General features: G+C 47.7%; 1 protein-coding gene across 3 annotated transcripts in view; it reads left to right on the forward strand.

Annotated features, from left to right (window-relative positions):
- ppp1r1c (protein phosphatase 1, regulatory (inhibitor) subunit 1C) overlaps window positions 1–15,097 on the forward strand; it is a 206,012-nt gene that overhangs the window by 17,877 nt on the left and 173,038 nt on the right. For 2 of the 3 annotated variants that reach the window (XM_070874807.1, XM_070874809.1), the window contains exon 3: window positions 9,815–9,971. The exons of the other annotated variant lie outside the window; for it this stretch is intronic. In XM_070874807.1, coding sequence (XP_070730908.1) covers window positions 9,815–9,971 — 157 coding nt within the window. The remainder of the gene's footprint in view (window positions 1–9,814; window positions 9,972–15,097) is intronic. 3 annotated transcript variants of the gene reach the window in all.

Here is a 15,097-nt window from a genome sequence, read left to right on the forward strand (position 1 = left end):
AAAGGCTGGTCACCACATTGCTGCCTCACTCTGACTTACAATAAAGAGACTAAGGTCACAACAGATCAAGCACAGCACTAGGCCTTGTGGATTTATTCTACAGATAAGTAGAGACATATTAGGAAAGATCCGATGGAACTGGGATGACATCAAAGCACTGTCTTCGGTGGATGACTCCTCATGCGTCCAAGTGCTAAATAAATCCTTGTCGTTATTCGAGCCAGGCATCGGCAACTTCACAGGTGCCAAAGTGCAGATCCATCTAGTCCCTGATGCACGATCCATTCATCACAAGGCCCGAGCGGTTCCATACATGATGCGAGAGAAAGTCAAAATTGAGCTGGACAGACTTCAACGAGAGGGGATCATATCGTCAGTCGAGTTCAATGAGTGGGCCAGTCCAATTGTTCCTGTGTTGAAAAGTGATGGGACGGTCAGAATCTGTGGGGACTACAAGGTAACAATCAAACGAGTCTCATTACAGGACCAATACCCACTACCCAAAGTGGATGACCTGTTCGCAATATTAGCAGGGGGGAAGTCGTTCACCAAGCTGGAACATGACACAGGAGCTGGCTGAACTTTCGAAAAAATTGACGTGCATCAACACGCACAGAGGACTGTTCATATACCACAGATGCCCCTTTGGGATTCGCTCGGCTGTGGCCATCTTCCAGAGGAACATGGAGAGTCTGCTGAAATCGGTTCCGCGCACCATGGTGTTTCAAGACGACATCTTGAAACACCACCGAACACTTGCACAACCTGGAAGAGGTTCTCAAGCGACTGGACAGAGTGGGACTCAGGTTGAAATGCTCCAAGAGTGTTTTCCTGGTGCCATGGCGTCAGAGGTCGAATTTTTGGGGAGAAAGATTGCGGCGGACGGCATCAGACCCATGAACTCCAAGACGGAGGCCATCAAGAATACACCCAGACCACAGAATGTGACAGAGCTGCGTTTGTTCCTGGGACTTCTCAACTATTTTGATAACTTTCTACCGGGGTTGAGCACTTGGCTGGAACCATTGCATTTATTGCTACGCAAGGGTGATGACTGGGTATGGGGGAAATCACATGAGGCTGCTTTTAAGAAAGCCAGAAATCTGTTATGTTCTAACAAGTTACTTGTATTGTATGACCTGTGTAAACGTTTAGTACTAGCTTGTGATGCATCTTCGTACGGGGTCGGGTGTGTGTTACAACAAGCTAACGACTCGGGAACATTACAACCAGTCGCCTAATCATCCAGGAGTTTGGCCAAGGCCGAAAGGGCCTACAGCATGATTGAAAAAGAAGCTGTGGTATGCGTTTACAGGTGAAAAAAATGCACCAGTATCTCTTTGGTCTCAAGTTTGAGTTAGAAGCTGACCATAAGTCGCTCTTATCGCTATTCTCAGAGAGCAAAAGGATTAATACCGATGCCTCTGCCTGCATCCAAAGATGGACGCTCACGTTGTCTGCATATAACTATGTAATCCGCCACAGACCAGGCACAGAGAACTGTGCTGATGCTCTCAGTCGTCTACCATTTCCCACCACCGGGGTGGAAATGGCACAGCCTGCAGACTTGCTCTTGGTGATGGATGCATTTGAAAACGAAAAGTCATCCGTTACAGCCCGCCAGATCAGGACCTGGACCAGCCTGAATCCTTTACTGTCTCTTGTAAAAAACTGTGTCCTCCATGGGACCTGGTCCAGCGTCCCAGCGGAAATGCATGAAGAGATCAAGCCATTCTAGCAGCGCAAAGACGAAATGTCAATATAGGCGGACTGTCTTTTGTGGGGCAATCATGTGGTTTTGCCTAAGAAAGGCAGGGAAACATTCATACGTGACCGACACAGTACCCACCCAGGCATAGTAATGATGAAAGCTATAGCCAGATTCCATGTGTGGTGGCCCGGCATCGACTCAGATTTGGAGTCATGCGTGCGCCAATGCAATACTTGCTCTCAACCACCCAATGCAACCAGAGAGGCACTGCTAAGTTTGTGGTCATGGCCCTCCAAACCGTGGTCTAGGATCCACATTGACTTTGCGGGCATGTTTCTAGGCAAAATGTTTTTGGTTGTTGTGGATGGTTATTCAAAATGGATTGTTGTGTAATAATGTCTGTAAACATGTCCACGGCCACCAGCGAAAGCCTATGAACCATGTTCGCCACACATGGCCTGCCTGAGTCCTTGTCAGCGACAATGGGCCGTGCTTCACCAATGCTGAATTCAAGGAATTCATGACCCGCAATGGGATCAAGCACGTCACATCTGCCCCGTTCAAGACTGCATCCAACAGTCAGGCAGAACGGGCAGTCCAAACCATCAAGCCAAGCTTGAAACGTGTGTCGGAAGGCTCTCTGCAGACCCGCCTCTCCCGAGTCCTGCTCAGCTACCGCACCAGACCCCACTCGCTCACCGGGGTTCCCCCAGCCGAGCTGCTCATGAAAAGGATGCTCAAAACAAGGCTCTCTCTTGTCCACCCTGATCTCCATGAACACATCGAGGGCAGGCGGCATCAACAAAGCATGTACCATGATCACGCAAACTTGTCACACGATATTGAAGTCAATGTCCCTGTATTTGTACTCAACTATGGACATGGTCCCAAATGGCTTGCTGGTACTGTCATAGCCAAAGAAGGGAGTAGGGTGTTTCAGGTCAAACTTGCTAATGGACTAACTTGCAGAAAGCATTTGGACCAAACCAAACTGCGATTCACAAACAGCCACGAACAACCCGAAGAGAACACCACCAACTTCGACCCTCCAACACACACACAAGTGGCAACCGACATCACGGTTGATCACGAAGCTAAACTCACCATTCCCAGCAGCCCGGCAAGGCCAGCTGCCCAGCAGCCCAGCAGCCCAGCGAAGGCCCAACCAACTCATCCACACCTTCATTTATACCAAGACTGTCGACAAGGGAGCGAAAAGCCCCAGATCGTCTCACCCTGAAAATAAGTGTACTATTGACTTTGTGAGGGAGTGATGTTATGTATGCAACCCTAGGTAACCTGTATCATACCGCCACCAGAGGGCATACCTGTTGGAGTCCTAAGGGATCCCATCATCCCTTGGGAGCACTGTACATAAGCAGGCCTCCCATGCGGTATCAACACTCTGGAGTTTGAATAAAGGAGCTAAGGTCACACTTACTCATGTCTACAGTACCTCGTTACATTACTTTATTATGAGCATAACATACGCAACCTTCACAGTACCAAACCAGCCATAGTCATGATGAAAGCTATTGCCAGGTCGCATGTTGGGTGGCCCGGCATTGACTCAGAATTGGATTCATGCGTACATCAATGTAACACTTGCTCACAGTTGAGCAATGCACCAAGGGAGGCCCCACTGAGTCTGTGGTCATGGCCCTCCAAACCGTGGTCCAAGGTCCACGTAGATTTCGCTGGCCCCTTTCTAAGAAAGATGTTCCTAGTAGCAGTGGATGCTTACTCTAAATTAATTGAATGTATAATAATTTTGTCATGTACGTCCACTGCCACCATTGAAAGCCTCCCGGCCATGTTCGCCACCCATGGTTTGTCCGACGTCCTTGTTAGTGACAATGGACTATGTTTCACCAGCTCGGAATTCAACGAGTTCATGACCCATAATGGCATCAAGCATGTCAGGTCTGTGCCATTTAAGCCCGCATCCAATGGTCAAGTGGAACGGGCAGTCCAAACCATCAAGCAGAGCTTGAAATGCATGACGGACGGTTCCCTGCAGACCCAGTTATCTTGGATTCTGCTCATCTACCGCACCCAACCCCACTCGCTTATCGGGATTCCCCCTGCAGAATTGCTAATGAAGAGAGCACTCAAAACCAGGCTCTCCTTAGTCCATCCGGATTACAATGATCATGTAGAAACCCGGCGTCACCGGCATAACATGTAATACGATCGTGCCGCTTTGTCGCGTGACATTGAGATTAATGACCCTGTGTTTGTTCTTAATTACGGTCATGGTCCCATATGGGTTGCTGGCACTGTGTTAGCCAAGGAGGGGAATAGAGTGTTTGTTGTCAAACTTTTGAATGGACAAATGTGCAGAAAGCACTTGGATCAGACCAAACGGTGATTCACTGACAACCAAGAACAGTTTGAAGAGGATCAATGATCCACTCACACACACCCAACGGTCAACCACGAGGATGAACCCACCATGCCTGACAGTCCGATCAGACCAGCCACGTCGCGGTGCAGCAATGATCTGACCGACTCACCCATGCCAGGACTTCAACTCAGGCAATCAACCTGGGAATGCAGAGCCCCGGATCGCCTCAACTTGTAAATAACTTGTATCTAAGACTTTGGGGGAGAATGATGTTATGTATGTAAACATTACCAATGTGTAAGACTTGCCACCAGTGGACACACCTGTGGAAGACCCAAGAGTCACCTGCACACCCTGGGCAAGCAGGTATAAAAGGAGTCTACCATGCTGCTTCCTCACTCTGGAGTTACATTAAAGAGACCAAGGTCACAACAGTTTGAGCTTACAATATACAGTCTTGTGGAGTTATTTTGAACATAACAATTATCACATTGCTGCTTGTGGGAGCTTGTTGTGTGGAAATTGGCTGCCCTATTCCCTACATTACAACAATGACTACACTTAAATAAGTACTTTGTTGGCTGTAAAGCACTTTGGGATGTCCGGTGGTCATGAAAGGCGCTATATAATTGCAAATCTTTCTAATTTTGGAAGTCTGAGCATGCTCAAGGCGCACAGCACCCATTTGGTACAACCACTGAGGAGGAGGCAGTTCTTATTAAAGAAAGATAAATTCCTTCCACCCCTGCCTCAGTGCCCCTAGCCTGGTCCCACCTTCTCGGGTTCCTCTGAGCCCTATTCTCTTGCCTGGTGCCCCTCTTCTCATTGTGGTAAATTGTCCTCCCATGGCTGCTTGTGCCTGATGTTCCAGCCTTGGTATTTCTAGCATGTCATGAGCAATATGGACAGAGCACTAAAAAGTTTGCAAATGAGCTGGATTCACATTGTCTATGGAGGTCAACAGGTTTGTGCACAGGTAGTATCAGTGTACTGGAGCCACTGGTGATGTTGTGCTCGGCACATTATTGGCTCCAGTATTCTGTACAAATAAAATGTAATGTTTGCGGTCAGCACCAAACGAACAGTGCTCGCTTTCATTGCACATACACTTGTCTGTGGGCTTTTACACTGCGATTTGTGGTAATTAGAGAACCAAAACAGTGTGGCACTCTTTAAGGAGATCTGGGACCTGTGTGAACAGGGCAAGTGTGCCTCTTCAACCAATCAGATTGAAGAATCCTTACTGAGACGTGCAGAATCTGAACCAGGAAGTGTAAGTTAGAATATTTCATTCAGTGTAAGATCACAGACAGAAAGCAAAATAAATAAAGGGAAAGAAAGATCGAATTAAGAGAGAGAGAGAAAGATAAAAGAGACAGAAAGAAATAGTTAACAAAAAATTATTTAAAAAAATCTCCAACAATAATTAAAATCTGAAGGAATGAGAGTCTACACTTGTAAAACTAAATTATCAGTGCCTGAGAAGTTGTTTGGTAATAAAGACTCACGCCATTAAAAGTTCACTTACACCTGAATGAAGCAGCCCTAATTTCTATAAGTATTTTAAATCATAACAACAAGGTGACTTATTCCTTTCGGTATTTTATTTTACCTTAAGCAATATAAATATCAAAAACATTTCTTATCTCCAATTAAAAACTCAATTACTCTTCTCCGATTACAAACTCAACTACTCTAAAACAGAGGGCATGCCCCTCACATTGGACCTTGCACCAACCGCATCTCACACTAACTACACAAATGTAATAATTCCATACCAGACAAGTAGTGGAGGTGTTATGGCCAGAAAGGCAGTCTGCTTTATATTCTATGGCCATGAACCGCACATCCAGCCATTCTAGATAGCAGTCCAGGAGATCACCAGTCATGCATTCCTAGAGGACATAGCTCACTGGAGAATGAGGGCTGCTGCAATAAGCAGGCCATCATAATTCTCGCTACTATTTGCAGAAAGGTGAAAATGGAGAAATATTGGGGGAGAAATTGTACGCCTCCTGTTAGCGCCTCCGGGGAATGCTCTGGGGGCGCAAAAGTGTTTTTGTCCGAGTGTGTGGGGGGAGGGCGGAGGGTTGCAACTGGCTCCCGGGAAATTGCACGGGAGTTTGCAGAGACACAAAACCGGTAGTGCCTGCTTCTGCTAGTAGCACCCCGGGCTGCTGCGCCTCCGGCGACAACGTCATTGCCGTCCTTGGCGACCCTTTTTCACCCCACTACAGTCCGCTTTTGCCCTGCGGCAGGAATTGGCCAGCGATGTTAGCGTCAGCCTCATGGGTCGTGAACCGGGCCGCAATCCGCTTGCGAGGTGAAAGTTAAAGGGGAGGTGCGTGGCGCCATTTTACATTTTCGGCCGACTTATCGGCCTGGCCTCGGTGCGGCTTTCCTTGGGGTCCGTGCCGCAATGGTGCAGCCTGGCACTCCGTTTCAGTGCTGGGCTGCGGCCACAGCACCACACATCCCCGGTGGCCTAATGGAGGCCCCTCAAAACACCAGCAGAGCTCGCAGCGTGACTTCCCCTTTAATGGAAGGGGACGGCCATGTGATCACGTCAGCGGTACATGGAGAGGCCACGAAGCGCTGTGAGTTGAGTGTGCTTAGCACCCCAGAGTCACCACCGAGAGAAGTGGAGCACCCGACATTGCACTCTACTTCCTCTCGGGGACGGTAACCCCAATTTTGCTACTGGGGCACAGGGTGTCCCGCCTCACGAAGGTTACCACCCCCAAATGCGGCAATATGCAATTTCACCCCCATTAAGTAGTTTGGAGCCATTCTTAAAAGCAGCCACAGCATAAACTGGCCCCTTCCCAGCACAGCAACCAATCCACTGACCGTGACGGGCAATTATAACCAATATGACCACTAGTGTGGAAGGCCTTCCACTGTTCTCAAGCCTAATTAATCCCCAAAAACCAACATCAAATATGCTGCCTCAGCTCCTTGACCTTCATTGCTCCCAATGCAAGCACAATCATGCCAAGAAACCTGGATGTATTATCTGTGTGTTATACTGCTGATTGGGCCTAACACTGGGCTTAATGCAGATAGAAACTCTGTACAAAGAAACAGGTGTCGGCCATTCAGCCTCTCGAACCTGTTCCGCCATTCTATTATTTCATGGCTGACTTGTATCTCGGTTCCATTTGCCCGTCTTTGATTCATGTCCCTTGATTTCTCTTGCCTAACAAAAATCTATCGATCTCAGTTTTGAAAATGTCCTGCTCCCATCTACATAACTTACTGTTCCTCCTAACTTAGTGTCATCTGCAAACTTGGATATACAATTCTCTATTCCTCATCCAAGTCATTGATATACATGGTGTACAGCTGAGGCCCCAGTACAGATCCCTGGGGAACGTCACATCCCACCAATCAGAGAATGTTCCCTTTATCCCTACTCTGTTTCCATTTCCCAACCACTTACCAACTCATGTCACATGTGTGCTTGGATGCTTGAGCAGAGCTACTGCACTCCCCGGCCATCTAATGTTTAGTGTTATAAGAGTGCAGGAGGAAGCATTTTCTTTCTCTGAGCAATAAAATAAAGTGAAATGTTTGTAGACAACCACTCCTGAGACTGAATATTTACCAGATGACATTGTTCTGTAAAGAGTGGGAGAAATAATTTAAATTCTTGTCCAAAAGATGGAATTCCTTTGTATCATTGTGCCTGACTGTACAATCAAATGAAACAAAGACATATTTTCTTTTCTGAAGGCTTGTTTTCTCTCATTTTAGACACAAATACCTAAAATTCAATTTGAAATATTTGTGGCTTTGATTCAGCCTAAATTAAGAAGCAGAGCAGATTTTTTCTTTTAATTGTTGCTGGCTCCTAATGTGGATTTGTTTATTTTGAACTTTTTAACTTTGCCCAGAGTATGTTGTGTAGGTTTTATTTTTGAATCATGTTCACTTCTATTCGGCCAGGCCTACAACAGTAATGTATCCATTTTTCTGCGCTGACTCAGAATGATGTTCCCAAATCCTCTTGGCTTCATTTAATCATTCTCAAGATTCAGGTTTTGGTCTTTCATCAAACTAGATTATGTGTGATGTTGCAGTTTGTGAAACGGAGGACATGAATTGCACAATGTCTCTGTGCTTGAATATTTAGTTGGTTTAAGATTCAAATGTTATCTCTTTACTCTAGTTTTATTTCTGAGCGAGAATAGCAATATATATATATAAATAGCATCCACAGTATTTTTATTTCTGTTTATAAACTTAGGCCCCAAAATTGGTGAACTGTAAGGCCCGCCCATTTTTTGGCGGTCCCCGGTTGTCACCTATCTTTTTGGCGCCCGCTGCTGCTGGGTCCAGTCGGGAGCCATTTTCGCTGTGGTAGAGTGGGCGACAGCGGTAGCTGCAGGCAGCGGGAGTCGGTGGGTGGCAGCGGGCGGGAGCAGGCGGGAGCAGGCATCAGCAGGCGACGACATCAGTGGGTGGGAGACACAGGCCTCTCGAATCGGAAAGGCATATGCGCAAGATTTGTTTTTTTGTAGTTCTAATATCAAACTGAGGTCAGTTTTGCTGCAATTAAGGCTGCTGGGACAGCTGCACATGTGCTTAAATTTAATCACTTTTTTGCACCTGCCAGTTGTAGAGGGGAGAGTGTTGGACATACAGAGCCGCAAACTTTTCATAAGCCATTCCTTAAGTGATTTAACATGAGTGGGGAAAAAAGCATCAAAGAAGACTGTTAAGACCAGGTCCAGAGCTCCCTGGGTTAATAATGAGGAATTGGAGGAGCTTGTATCAGAGGTAGAGTGCAGGTATAAAGACCTCACCCAGGATGGTCGTGCCAAACCTCCATCACTCCAATTTAGACGCATTCGGAGGGAGATTGGTGAAGCCGTGTCCTCCATGGGCAACATTGAGCGGGATGGAGACCAGTGTCGGAAACATTGCAACGATGTGGTGGCATCAGCAAGAGTGAGTAAACATTTATTCGACCCCTCGTGTACAACGCCAAAAGGTTATAACCCAGATTTGTGTGTGTGTGGGAGTGTGTGCAGGTACAGCAAGTAATCAGGAAGGCAAATGGAATGTTGGCCTTTATTGCAAGGGGGATAGAGTATAAAAGTAGAGAAGTCCTGCTACAACTGTACAGGGTATTGGTGAGGCCACACCTAGAGTACTTTGTACAGTTTTGGTCTTCATATTTAAGGAAGGATATACTTGCATTGGAGGTTGTTCCGAGACGATTCACTAGGTTGATTCCAGAGATGAGGGGTTTGACTTATGAGGATAGGTTGAGTAGGTTGGGCCTATACACATTGGAGTTCAGAAGACTGAGAGGTGATCTTATTGAAACTTATAAGATAATGAGGGGACTGAACAAGGTGGATGCAGAGAGAATATGTCCACTCATACAGGAAACTAAAACTAGGGGACATAGTCTTAGAATAAGGGGCCGCCCATTTAAAACTGAGATGAGGAGAAATTTCTTCTTTCAGAGAGTTGTAAATCTGTGTAATTCTCTGCCCCAGAGAGCTGTGGAGGCTGGGTCATTGAATATATTTAAGGCGGAGATAGACTGATTTTTGAGCAATAAGGGAGTTAAGGGTTATGGGGAGCGGGCAGGGAAGTGGAGCTGAGTCCATGATCTATTGAATGGCGGAGCAGGTTCGAGGGACCAAATGGCCTATTCCTGCTCCTATTTCTTATGTTCTTATGTTCTTACGTGAGTGGGGAATGAGCAAAGGTGGTAAAGGCTGAAATGTTTCTTTCTGCAGAAGAAAAATACATCCAAGGTAACAAGCCTGAGTATCACGGGATGGGGCCCAGCAGAGGTCATAGCGTTGAACAGGCTGGAGGAGGATGCCTTAGCATTGGTGGTTAACCGCTGTCGTGCAACCACAAAGGGTGATGCCGATCCTGTGCTAGAGCATGGTAAGGTTATAATAATCTCCGGTGTGAATAACGTTCATGACATGAAAGATCATGCAATGTTAAGGCAAATGTGTTTTAACGCACAGTTTGTCGGCCATTATTTGTGTGCCCATGTAGAAATGGAACTCCTTGATGACACAATGTGAGATGGGACAGCTCACAAGTCAGCTTGACCAACACCCCCCTGTAAACTGAAATGTTGTCCTCTACTTGCAGATGGTGAGTCGGACAGCACCGATCAATGCACACCATCCACCTCTGGCAGTCAAAGGAGACATGTGATCCCGACATCTCCCACTCCAACATTGTCCCCGTCCCAAGACATGGGCTCCTTCCTCCACCACCCCCAAGATCACCCATATCCATCGCACCCAACTCTGCCACCCAGAGTCACAAAGAACAGGAGAGAGAGGAGGGAGAAGGGCCGTGTTTGAGCCCCTTGATGTCGAGGAGCTGGAAGTGGATGACACCAGCCTCCATGTGTGCCACCTGTCCGGAAAGCCTTGGTGTCAGGCTCCGAATTCATGGGCTTTGAATCGGATGCAACACTTGCAAGCGCTGCCAGGCACAGAGGTTGTGGAGCTGAACCAACCAAGGCGCATGAACCCACAAGGACCCAACAAGCTGTTGAGGATGCAGGGTGGCTCACAGCTATTCATGAGATGGTCCAGCTATCGAGGACGAGCATCGACCTAGGTCGTGATCTGCTGCAGAGCATGGCTGGGATAGCTGCCAGCATTGCAACCTTTGCTCAGCACCATACTGGCAGCATGGAGTGGCTCATTAGTACGGTGGAGCTCAACACCTAGTTTGTTGAGGCGACGAGGCAAGCAATGGCTTCTGGGCAGGTCGTGCAAGTCCCCCAACCCCACACTCTCGAGGCACACAGATCCCGAGGAGCTGGAGATGCCAGTGTCTTCAATCACACCCCCTACCTTCTCGCCAAGACGGACATGTCTGCAGAGATCCGGCTGCCCTCCTGCACAACCTGATCAAGTAGAGGCGGTGACGGGCAGAGTTGCGGCGCGCCGTCTTGAAGGCGGAGCAAAGAATAGGATGATGGGCCTTACATCGCGAAGGGGGGGGAGATAGGTGGTGGTGGCGGGTAGAGCGGTGGGTGTTGGTGGTGGAGATGTTCGTGAATGTTATTATGTTATGTCACTTTTGTAATTATGCGCTTTTAAATACAGTCACGATGTTCACCCTCTCTTGGTCAGTGTCTCATTTCCACGTAATCTGCGGTGACTTCTGAGAAACACACAGCTGTCCCTCAGGTGTTCTGCTGTATTAGGAATATATTGCCCTCCACATATGATTCCACTGTATAATGGATCCTGCCATCAGGCCATCGCAACACGACGAGTAAGGGTCACCAATGCAGAAAGGCTGCCATTCAATGAGAGTCACTTGAACTACCTGCAGGGCACACATTGAGGCATGCAGTTCAAGTCATTTTTATGATGCCATACATGGAAGACTGCCGCCCCTGAGATGACATGTTCATCAGTTACATTGCAGTCCATTATATGTATTTTACCGTCTTCCATACCTCATGTAATGATGTTCTCACTCTCAGTGGCAGCGATCTGCCATAACTTTATATCTTATAACTTTTGCTTAATAACTCTGACATAAGCTCATACCATCTGCGCAGTCACAATCAGTCACTAAATAGATTCTGCATGAAAAGGTCTCAAAACTCTTGCAGGGCATCTCCATTGAGCCTTTACCATATTCCGCTACTCATTGCCGCTTCCTCTACCACACCTCCCCTTCAACAGAGTCATATGGAGTTACATACCTGAACTCTCTCTGTGTGGGTTAAGGTCCATCACCTCACTATGTATGTCCCACTGATAATGCTGCAGCATCTGAACGATATCCGGGAAGTGCAGCGCTGCAGCACTCTGAGCGATTCTCCCTGTTGCCAGCCAGCTCAGACCAGCTTTTTGCCAGCGATCCTTCTGGTGGACGGCAGGACGATCTTAGTCGGTCGTCGCTGAGGAAAATGCCGAATTTCCAGCCTCCAGCATGGGCGGGCGACAGAACGGTGCACCAACGGAACTTCCGCGACCAATTCAACAGCGGGCGGAACGTGGGTGGCAGATGGGCGGCACCGGAGGAATCACCGAAAAAAATGTCATTTCCGGCGGAACCTCAGCGGCTGCAGGTGGGACTTTCACCAAGTTCGGGCCCTTAAGACCTGTACTTGAAATGTTTTCATTTATGAATGCATTTGAATATCTCAATCAACGTTCCTTCACATGCAACACTGCAAGCTAATTCGCTCAGTGTTTTTACAGTTTATTGTAGAAATATTTTTGTCAGATTATGCTCCTGTGTAAAGCCTTGAGATGTTTTCGTACATTAAAGGCACTATATAAAGGCAAGTTGTGATGAATAGGTTACACCGAAAATATTGATGTACTGCTGATGTACTATATCTCTTGGTCTAAGAATATTAGTGGAGTGGTTTCAGAACATACATCATCTGTGGAATTTCAGGATAGTGGTCCAATCATGTGATGACAAAAATCAGTACGTGAATAAAGTGGATAACTCATAAATGACAAAGTCATAAGCAGAGTTAATTATCACAATACATGGATGGCTATTACATATACTCATCACCATAGGCAGTCCCTCGGAATCGAGGAAGACTTGTTTCCACTCTTAAAATGAGTCCTTAGGTGGCTGAACAGTCTGATACGAGAGCCACAGTCCCTGTCACAGGTGGGACAGATAGTCGTTGAGGGAAGGGGTGGGTGGGACAGATTTGCCGCACGCTCTTTCTGCTGCCTCCGCTTGATTTCTGCATGCTCTGGGCGTTGAGACTCGAGGTGCTCAGTACCCTCCCGGATGCACTTCCTCCTCTTAGGGCGGTCTTTGGCCAGGGATTCCCAGGTGTCGGTGGGGATGTTGCACTTTTTTGAGGGTGTCCTTGTAACATTTCCTCTGCCCACCTTTGGCTCGTTTGCTGTGAAGGAGTTCCGAGTAGAGCACTTGCTTTGGGAGTCTCGTGTCTGGCATGCAGACAATGTGGCCTGCCCAGTGGAGCTGATCAAGTATGGTCGGTGCTTCAATGCTGGGGATGTTGGCCTGGTCGAGGACGCTAATGTTGGTGCGTCTGTCCTCCCAGGGGATTTGTAGGATCTTGCGAAGACATCATTGGTGGTATTTCTCCAGCGACTTGGGATGTCCATTGTACATGGTCCATGTCTCTGAGCCATACAGGGATGGGACCTTGGGAATTTGGACGGTAGGTGGCCTTGACTGCGATGAAGAATCCTCGCACATCATGGCTGTCGGCCAGCTGCTGTATCTGCTGTGCTTTCTCCATCCACCACCTGTTCTTTAGGTCCCGGGTTTTTTGTTGGACCTCAGCCTTGAGCTGTCTGTAATACTGCTTTGCTGCTCCCAAGTTGTGTTGTTGTTTAAGGCTCAGAAATGCTCTGTGCTTGCGCTCTATTAGCTCTTGGATATCCTGATCATTCTCATCAAACCAGTCCTGGTGTTTCCTGGTTGAGTGACCGAGCGTCTCTTTGCAGGCACTGGTTATGGAGGCCTGGATGGCAGACCAAGCGCTGTGGGCATTCTGCATCTCAGGGTCATCAAGGCATGCCAGGTTAACTGTGAGGCGCTGACTGTATAAGGCTCTCTTCGCTGGGTCTTTAAGTGCCCCGACATTGAATTTTTGCGGCACTGCTTCTGCTTCCCCCTCCGCTTTGGGGCTATGTTGATGTCAATGATGGATCGGATTAGGCCGTGGTCCGTCCAGCAGTTGTCAGCTCCTGTCATGGCGTGGTGATGTGCCCATCCTTGTGATCCCTGGCTCAGACGATGACATAGTCGAGCAGGTGCAATGGTGTTGCCACGATGCCTTGTATTTGTCCCTCTGGTGGAAGAAGGGGCTAGAACCTCCACTTTTGTGCTTATCGCCCAAAAATGAGCGTTATTTCCGGCGTGGGTGGTAAAAAAGGGTTTTCAGATCGCCAGCTTCTCGCCCATTCTCAAAACACCAAGTTTACATTTTTGAAAATGGCTGTTACCGTGAGAGATATCAAATGGGCAGTAGCGTTAAATGTTTTTGACCTTCTGCCGTAAAGTGTGGCCGTCCTTAGCAATGGCATGGCAACGCTTGATTCCCACGATTCTGGAGGTCAAGGATCACAATGACATGCGCAGAAGAGGAGATAGAGAGAGAGGGAGCTCAGAGGGACTGAAGGCGTGTCTGGGTGTGGTGTGGCTGCTTTGGGAGGAAGTAGGGAGACTTTAGGGCTTCACAGCAAGTAGGCAAACAAAAAGTAGCTGTTATCATCCACATATTTGACAGAATTTGCCCTATAATGGAGGGAGAGAAGGAGGCATCACAGCATGCTGTGGAGACTGATGCTGGAGATAGCAGTGAGGTGGGAGAGGAGTACATTGTAGGCCGCAAAAGAGCCAGTAGGTTCTCGGACAAGGCAAATGCCTCCCTCCTGCAGGAGGTCGAGTCACACTGGGGTGATATGACACAGGCAGGGCGTGGTAAGCCCACCCCAAAGGACTACCAGAGGATATGGACCGAGATAGCAGAGGTGGTCTCGTCAGCGACCAACGAGGTGCGTGAGGGCAGCCAATGCTGCAAACGATGGAACAACCTTGTGGATTCCGCAAGAGTAAGTATTACATCGATTTACATGTACTTATGTATTTATATAATTTGATTTGTAACAGTCATGAGTGACTATCAGCAGATGTGAGGTCTTGCACTTTTAGCGGGAATGTTTTACTCAAAGCCTGCGATCACAGTATACGTCTTTAGGTAAAGAATGATAATAATCATAATAATCATGATTACATTTGTCGGTTATGTGTTGTATCAGTCTCTGTGACAGTAGCTAGCAATACTATCACACAATTATCTCATGCCATGTCATCCTGTCACCTTTTACAGAAGAAGCTATCGGCAATGAGGTCCGTGCAGAGGCGAATGGGTGGGGGGCCACCCGTCCCCAGTGACATCACTAAGATGGAGGAGCGGGTGCTTGCGCTCATGGGGAAGCACCCCTGAACAGCCATGGATGCATTTGCAGACCCTGAAGTGATGCCACGAGAGTAATGCTTACACCATTGCGTGATGTAAA

This window comes from Pristiophorus japonicus, chromosome 3 (genome assembly GCF_044704955.1).
Source record: "Pristiophorus japonicus isolate sPriJap1 chromosome 3, sPriJap1.hap1, whole genome shotgun sequence".
In the NCBI taxonomy this organism is placed as follows: domain Eukaryota; kingdom Metazoa; phylum Chordata; class Chondrichthyes; family Pristiophoridae; genus Pristiophorus; species Pristiophorus japonicus.